This window comes from Zophobas morio, unplaced genomic scaffold (genome assembly GCF_036711695.1).
Source record: "Zophobas morio isolate AGI-343-1 ecotype UQ-CSIRO unplaced genomic scaffold, CSIRO_AGI_Zmor_V1 ptg000054l, whole genome shotgun sequence".
Taxonomy (NCBI): domain Eukaryota; kingdom Metazoa; phylum Arthropoda; class Insecta; order Coleoptera; family Tenebrionidae; genus Zophobas; species Zophobas morio.
The window spans coordinates 2,936,357-2,945,498 of NW_026972159.1; the positions used below are offsets into that span (position 1 = coordinate 2,936,357).

At 35.3% G+C, this 9,142-nt stretch overlaps 1 protein-coding gene across 1 annotated transcript in view; it reads right to left on the minus strand.

Moving 5' to 3' along the window:
* The window catches only part of LOC135142882 (putative helicase mov-10-B.1), a 30,863-nt gene extending 25,039 nt beyond the window's left edge, over nt 1-5,824 (minus strand). The window contains exons 1-2 of the mRNA XM_064074674.1: nt 5,369-5,824; nt 5,212-5,318 (exon numbers count right to left, since the gene is read on the minus strand). Coding sequence (XP_063930744.1) covers nt 5,212-5,318; nt 5,369-5,380 — 119 coding nt within the window. The 5' untranslated portion in view covers nt 5,381-5,824. The remainder of the gene's footprint in view (nt 1-5,211; nt 5,319-5,368) is intronic.
* Between the last annotated feature and the right edge of the window lie 3,318 nt (nt 5,825-9,142).

Here is a 9,142-nt window from a genome sequence, read left to right on the forward strand (position 1 = left end):
GACAAAATATAATCCCCGCCCACCCTCCCTGTCTCAATTCTGATGTTTTGTTTTTATTCGTCGTAAGCCGAGGGGCGGAGCTTAATTGCAAAATCCATATTTCTCTAGAAAATTTTACCATGTTGACATGTTTTAGGTTTCCTGTTATGAAGATCATATATTAAAAAAAAAGGCTAAAAATAAGCCCCCCACCCACCCACCCACCCTATCTCAGTTGTGATGATTTTTTTTATTCATCATGAGCCAAGGGGCGGAGCCTAATTACAAAATCCTTATTTCCTTACAAAATTTTACCATTTTAAACGTGTTTTAAGTTTCCAAGAATAAAAAAAAATCATCACAATTGAGATGGAGTGGGTGGGCGGGGTTTATATTTTGCTTCTTTTTTTAAATATACGTAGTATTCTTTCAACACGATACTCAAAACAAGTTTTTAATTTCTTGTAAAGAAATAAGTATTTTGCAGCTAAGCTCCGCCCCCGCTTGGTTCAACGCGAATATAAAAAATCATCACAAGTGAGATAGGGCGGGTGGGCGGGCTTATATTTTGCCTTTTTGTTTTAATGTGTGTAGACTTCTTTTCACAACATGAAACTTAAAACATGTTTAAAATGGTAAATCTGTATAAAAAATATCGATTTTGCATTAGGCTCCGCTCCATAATTACAAAATCCATGTTTCCTTGCAAAAATGTAGCATTTTAACCATATTCCAAGTTTCTTGTTGTGAAAAAGTGGCTTTGTAAATTAAGAAAAAAAGGGAAAATATAAGCCCCGCCCACCCGCCCGATCTCAATTCTGATGATTTTTTTATTCGTTGTCAGACCGAAGGGAGGCGCCTAATCGCAAAATCAATATTTCCCTATACCATGTTACCATTTTAATCATGTTTTAAGTTTCTTGTGAAAAGATGGCAATGTATATTAAAAAAGAAAGGACAAAATATAATCCCCGCCCACCCGCCCTGTCTCAATCCTGATGTTTTGTTTTTATTCGTTGTAAGCCGAGGGGCGGAGCTTAATTTCAAAATCCATATTTCTCTAGAAAATTTTACCATGTTTTAAGTTTCATGTTATGAAGATTATATTATTTAAAAAAAAGGCTAAATATAAACCCCAACCAACCTCCCCATCTCAGTTGTGATGACTTTTTTTATTCGTCATGAGGCGACGGGCGGAGCCTAATTGCAAAATCCATATTTCCTTACAAAATTTTACCATTTTAAACGTGTTTTCAGTTTCTAAGAATAAAAAAATCATCACAATCGAGTTGGGGTGGGTGGGTGGGGTTTATATTTTGCTTCTTTTTTAAATATACGTAGTATTCTTACAATAACACGATACTCAAAATATGTTTGTAATTTCTTGTAAAGAAATAAGTATTTCGCAGCTAAGCTCCGCCCCCGCTTGGTTCACCGCGAATACAAAAAATCATCACAAGTGAGATAGGGCGGGTGGGCGGGCTTATATTTTGCCTGCTTGTTTTAATATGTGTAGACTTCTTTTCATAACATGAAACTTAAACCATATTTAAAATGGAAACTTTGTATAAAGAAATATCGATTTTGCAAATAGGCTCCGCTCCATAATTGCAAAATCCATGGTTCCTTGTAAAAATGTACCATTTTAACCATGTTTTAAGTTTCTTGTTGTGAAAAGATGGCTATGTATATTACGAAAAAAAGGCAAAATATAAGCCCCGCCCACCCACCCGATCTCAATTCTGATGATTTTTTTTATTCGTTGTCAGACCGAGGGGAGGCGCCTAACTGATAAATCGATATTTCCCTATACAACGTTACCATTTTAATCATGTTTTAAGTTTCTTGTGAAAAGATGGCTATGTATATTAAGAAAGAAAGGACAGAATATAATCCCCGCCCACCCGCCCTGTCTCCATTCTGATGATTTGTTTTTATTCGTCGTAAGCCGAGGGGCGGAGCTTAATTGCAAAATCCATATTTCTCTAGAAAATTTTACCATGTTGACATGTTTTAGGTTTCTTGTTATAAAGATCATATATTAAAAAAAAGGCTAAAAATAAGCCCCACCCACCCACCCTATCTCAGTTGTGATGATTTTTTTATTCGTCATGAGCCCGGGGGGCGGAGCCTAATTACAAAATCGTTATTTCCTTACAAAATTTTATCATTTTAAACGTGTTTTAAGTTTCTAAGAATAAAAAAAAATCATCACAATTGAGATGGAGTGGGTAGGCGGGGTTTATATTTTGCTTCTTTTTCTTAATATACGTAGTATTCTTTGAACAACACGATACTCAATAATATGTTTTTAATTTCTTGTAAAGAAATAAGTATTTTGCAGTGAAGCTCCGCCCTCTTGGCTCACGACGAATAAAAAAAATCATCACAATTGCGATAGGGCGGGTGGGCGGGCTTATATTTTGCCTTTTTGTTTTAATGTGTGTAGACTTCTTTTCACAACATGAAACTTAAAACATGTTTAAAATGGTAAATCTGTATAAAAAAATATCGATTTTGCATTAGGCTCCGCTCCATAATTACAGAATCCATGTTTCCTTGCAAAAATGTAGCATTTTAAAAATGTTCCAAGTTTCTTGTTGTGAAAAAATGGCTATGTAAATTAAGAAAAAAACAGGGAAAATATAAGCCCCGCCCACCCACCCGATCTCAATTCTGATGATTTATTTTGTTCGTTGTCAGACCGAGGGGAGGCGCCTAATTGCAAAATCTATATTTCCCTATACAACGTTACCATTTTAATCATGTTTTAAGTTTCTTGCGAAAAGATGGCTATGTATATTAAGAAAGAAAGGACAAAATATAATCCCCGCCCACCCGCCCTGTCTCCATTCTGATGATTTTTTTTTATTCGACGTAAGTCGAGGGGCGGAGTTTAATTGCAAAATCCATATTTCTCTAGAAAATTTTACCATGTTGACATGTTTTAGGTTTCCTGTTATGAAGATCATATATTAAAAAAAAAGGCTAAAAATAAGCCCCACCCACCCACCCTATCTCAGTTGTGATGATTTTTTTTATTCGTCATGAGCCCGGGGGCCGGAGCCTAATTGCAAAATCCTTATTTCCTTACAAAATTTTACCATTTTAAACGTGTTTTAAGTTTCCAAGAATAAAAAAAAATCATCACAATTGAGATGGAGTGGGTGGGCGGGGTTTATATTTTGCTTCTTTTTTTAAATATACGTAGTATTCTTTCAATAACACGATACTCAAAACAAGTTTTTAATATCTTGTAAAGAAATAAGTATTTTGCAGTGAAGCTCCGCCCTCTTGGCTCACGACGAATAAAAAAAATCATCACAATTGCGATAGGGCGGGTGGGCGGGCTTATATTTTGCCTTTTTGTTTTAATGTGTGTAGACTTCTTTTCACAACATGAAACTTAAAACATGTTTAAAATGGTAAATCTGTATAAAAAAATATCGATTTTGCATTAGACTCCGCTCCATAATTACAAAATCCATGTTTCCTTGCAAAAATGTAGCATTTTAAAAATGTTCCAAGTTTCTTGTTGTGAAAAAATGGCTATGTATATTAAGAAAAAGAAGACAAAATATAAGCCCCGCCCACCCGCCCGATCTCAATTCTGATGATTTTTTTATTCGTTGTCAGACCGAGGGGAGGCGCCTAATTGCAAAATCGATATTTCCCTATACAATGTTACCATTTTAATCATGTTTTAAGTTTCTTGTAAAAAGATGGCTATGTATATTAAGAAAGAAAGGACAAAATATAATCCCCGCCCACCCGCCCTGTCTCAATCCTGATGTTTTGTTTTTATTCGTCGTAAGCCGAGGGGCCGAGCTTAATTGCAAAATCCATATTTCTCTAGAAAATTTTACCATGTTGACATGTTTTAGGTTTCCTGTTATGAAGATCATATATTAAAAAAAAGGGCTAAAAATAAGCCCCACGCACCCACGCTATCTCAATTCTGATAATTTTTTTTTTCGTTGTCAGACCGAGAGGCGGAGCCTAATTGCAAAATCGATACTTTCCTAAAAATTTACTATTTTAAACATGTTTTACCTCTCTTGTTGTGGAAAAAAAAAAATTAAGAAAAAAGGGCAAAACGTAAACCCTTGTAGTTATAATACCCAATCTGTTTTGAGACGAACAGTAATAAATCTTGTTGATTTAAACGTCGAGAACTATCTTCAACATTGGATAAGTACTGACAGAAAGCGTAGAAAATGATGCCATTTGATCTTCGTAGAGTTAGAGCTGTCAACCAGAAAAATGTCCCCTCTACTTCAGGGGATTTTCCGTCAAGTTGGCACGCTACCGCAATTTAATTGGTTGAAAACCCAACGTCAACGACAACGTAACGGCGACAAGTTTATAAATCGACCTTAAGAATGGGTTGTGCAGTGGTACCACCTATACACAGTGTCGCAGCCAACGCTAATTCGTTTTATTTTCAATTTCACTTCATTCAATTAAGATCAACAATGAACAAAAAAAGGCAAAGTAAAGCCAGGATTATACGTATTCCAGCAGTTCTAATTGTAAAAAAAGAAATCACTGGCTCTCAAAACGTCAAAATCAAGCTACAGATGAAAAAAATTCTTATAAATCGTAGAAACAAAGACCTGATGACTCATTAAAGTACATTCATGGCTCAGCAATTCAGCATTTTTTGTATTGGCACAGATTTTGCGAAACAATGTAAAATTAAACCCGATAACATTGATATTGGTATGTCCGCATTTTTATACTTGCTATCAATTAAATGTGGTGACGTCACATGCCTGCCTCTTCCCATTGGCTACGAATCACACCCCACTGAGCCTGTTGGGCCCGTGACGTCACGTTGGCGGAAATTTTAAACACAGTTATTTATTCGTGTCTTTTGAAAAATAATTTTAAAAAATTCAAGCCATTAATTGATTAACATTGTGTACTTATTGTACTAGCACATCTCAAATAGTACGAGATAAAACTATCAAATAAAGGAAACATGTACATAAAACTTTGTCTGATTAGAAGATAAACGTCAATAAAAAGCTTTGTTCCATCCGGACAAACGTACTTTTTGTAAAATAATATTAAATAACCATAAGGCTTTCATAAATGGTTCGTACATCTAGTGACCTACGAAATACAAGGCTGCAGACTTGCCACTTCGTAGTAATAGTGAACACTTCTCCAATTTTAACTCATATGGTGAAACAAAGAAATGGAACAAAACAGTGCCTCAACACTTACCGGTATTCGTTGTATGCCCATTTCGTAAAGTGAAATCGGTGGTTCACCGTATTGTTGTGTCCCAGATCGTGGATATACTCCTTACAAACTTGACAAACCGAAGATCCCTAAACGTGTCATTTTAAAATTCGTAAATGCATTACACAAATGTACTCACATCGTCGCCCATGACTGCTCAACTGTGCCACCAACCACTGCCAATCGTAATTTAATACAATTTGCGCACTCGGGGAATCCCACTTGTACCAAAATGGCGCCTGTCGCCATTAACAAGTGCTACGTTACTGCACACTATCACTACGTAAAACGGAAAAACAATAGCGCGGCATTAAAATGCACGATGAACACGATTTGATTGGATAAAGATCATGCTGATGGTTATCAGATAATTCGGATGTAGTAGTTTGGTCCAATATGGCGTCAAGGATGGCGTCACAATGCAACTAGTTTCCACTACATTCAACACCGAAAACGAATAAAGGTGAAATTCGGAACGGCAAAACCGGAAAAACAAACATTACAACACAAATGATTGACAAGGAATCGGTGGAAATTCACGCTACATGCGATAATTTACTGCACATGTGCAGTTTTTTGTTGTTATTCTTGGTCAATGTCAAGAGACTGAGTCATGGTGATAGTTGCAGTGTAATGTTGGGTGCCTATACATCGAGGTCGTGCCGCACAATAATTACATGCCTGCACTATTTGTGGAATTAAAATTTTATTCTGAATCAACTTTTTCTTTGAATGCTGTGAAATAACAAAACTGGAATTGAATTGTTAGTATGTCGGTCTATTCTGATAACTATGACTCATTAAGGTCGTTACTCGTTATCTGACGTCAGTTAATCAATTATTTTTGTTAAACAATGAGTGCCTGATAATGAACTGCGACTTCAGGAACACACAGTCTATAGTTTTTACAGTTCAGGCGGATAATGGAACGGTTTGCACTTCACTTTTTATAATTATTAATTAGTTAAATGCTTACCATTCTCATCGACAGTTAACAGAAAGAGTTGATGTATCTGATCTGTATAACTATACTGTGGTATAACAGTGAAAACGATTATATAATGTGAAATAAATGAGTTTAAATTCCCTTGATTTGCTCTTTGTCATTTCGACTTCGACCTAATAATTTGTAAACAAAGAAAATGGATACGGAAACGCTCACATCTTATCAGTTTATCACCTTAGAGCGCAACTTATACACCATTGAAGTGACGTTCGACTTTTAACTTTGGCGCTTTGCCGTTACGTTGACGTAGGATTTTCAACCAATCAAATTGCGGTAGTGTGCACCGCTGCCAACCGAAGAAAAATCCCCTAAAGTAGGGGACATTTTCTGTCAGTACTTTTGTCTTGTTATTAAAGACAGTTCTCGACCTTTAAATCAACAAGATTTATTGCCATTTTTTTTGTTCTTAATATTTGTAGTCTTCTTTTCACAATAAGGAAGGTAAAACATGTTTAAAATAGTAAATTTGTATAGGAAAATATAGATTTTGGATTTTGCAATTACGCTCCGCCCCTCGGTCTGACAACGAATGAAAACTCGTCACTATTGAGATCAAGACGGATGGGTGGGGCTTCACTTTTGTTTTTTTTTTTTTGTATAACAGGATTACTTAAGAACATATTTCACATGGTAATTTCTCGTAGAAAAATAAGGATTTTACAATTAGGTAAGTTCCGCCCCTCGGCTTACGACGAATAAAAAAATCGTCAGAATTGAGATAGGGTGGGCGGATGGGGCTTATATATTTTTTTCTTCATATACAATTTTTTCACAACAAGAGACTTATGTTTAAAATGGTACATTTTTGCATGGAAACATAGATTTTGTAATTATGTGGAGGAGCCTCATTGCAAAATTGATATTTCCGTATACAAATTTTCTATTTTAAACATGTTTTAAGTTTCGTGTTGTGAAAAGACGTCTACACATATTAAAACAAACAGGCAAAATGTAAGCCCGCCCTGTCTCAATTGTGATGATTTTTTTTATTCGCCGTGAAGCAAGGGGGCGGAGCTTAACTGCGAAATACTTATTTCTTTACAATAAAATAAAAATATTCTTTTGAGTATCGTGTTGTTCAAAGAATACTTAATTTTTTTGTCGCTTTTTTTCTGCATTTTGTTACATTTTTTTTGTAGCCTTTATGTTGGTAGCGTTTTTTGTACCTTTTTTGCTGCTTTTTGTTGTCGCATTTATTTATTTTTTCTCTTATTTTTGAACCCTTTTTTTTATCACATTTTTTTTCTACTTTATCGCGGTTTTTTGTCGCCCTTTTTTTTTTACCAATTTTTACTTCTTTGTGATCTTAATATGTGTAGACTATTTCGATAACAAGAAACTTCAAACATGTCTACAATCGTAAATTTTTATATGAGAGTATCGATTTTGCAAGTAGGCTCCGCCCCCCGGCTCACGACGAATAAAAAAATTATTACAACTGACATAGGGTGGGTGGGTGGGGCTTATATTTAGCCCGTTTTTTTTAAATATATGTAATCTTCTCATAACAGGAAACTTAAAACATGTTCAACATGCCAAAATTTTCTAGAGAAATATGGATTTTGCAATTAAGCTCCGCCCCTCGGCTTACGACGAATAAAGAAAATCATCCGAATAGAGACAGGGTGGGTGGGCGGGGCTTATATTTTCCTTTTTGTTTTTTAATATACATAGCCATCTTTTCACAACAAGAAACTTAGAACATGTTTAAAATGATCCATTTTTGCAAGGAAATATAGTTTTTGGAATTACGGAGCGGAGCCTAATTGCAAAATCGATATTCTCTTACACAAATTGTCCATTTTAAACATGTTTTAAGTTTCATGTTGTGAAAAGATGTCTACACATACTAAAACAAAAAGGCAAAATGTAAGCCCGCCCACCCGCCCTGTCTCAATTGTGATGATTTTTTTTTATTCACCGTGAACCAAGGGGGCGGAGCTTAACTGCAAAATACTTATTTCTTTACAAGAAATTAAAAACATGTTTTGAAGATCGTGTTGTTCAAAGAATGCTAGGCATATTAAGAAACAAAAACAAAATATAAACCCCGCCCACCCACCCCATCCCATTTCTGATGATTTTTTTATTCTTAGAAACCTAAAACATGTTTAAAATGGAAAATTTTTCAATTTTTGTAAGGAAATATGGATTTTGCAATTAGGCTCCGCCCCTAGGTCTGCTAACGAATGAAAATTTCATTACTATTTACATCAGGGCAGGTATGGGTGGGGCTTAATCTTTGGCTTCAATTTTGTCTTAATAAACATAGTATTCTTTGTATAACACGATACTCAGAAACATGTCTTACATGGTAATTCCTTGTAGAGAAATAATAAAGATTTTGCCGTTAAATTCCACTTCTTTGGCTCTCGACGATTAGAAAAAAATCATCACAATTGAGATAGGGCGGGTGGGCGGAGCTTATATTTTGCCTTTTTTCTTAATATACGTAATCGTTTTTTCAGTCTTCTAGACAAAAATGGATCTTGCAATTAAGCCCCGCCTCTCGATCTGACAACGAATGAAAAATTCATCACAACTGAGAATTGAGATCGGGGCGAATATGGGTGGGGCCTAATCATTGGCATCATTTTTTGTTAAGATACATAAAATAGTGTTCTTTGAACAGCACGACACTCACAAACATGTTTTTAATTTCTCGTAGGGAAATAAGGATTTTGCAGATAAGCTCCGCCGTCTTGGCTAACGACGAAAAAAAAAATCATCACATTTGAGACAGGGTGGGTGGGCGGGTTATATATTTTGCCTTTCTTTCTTAAAATGTGTAGACTTATTTCGACAACATGTCTAAAACGGTAAACGTCAACATCAAGTTTATTAATCCCACTTTATCGTTACGTGTAGATAAAATCATTTAAAATAAATAAACGGAAGAAAAGTTCA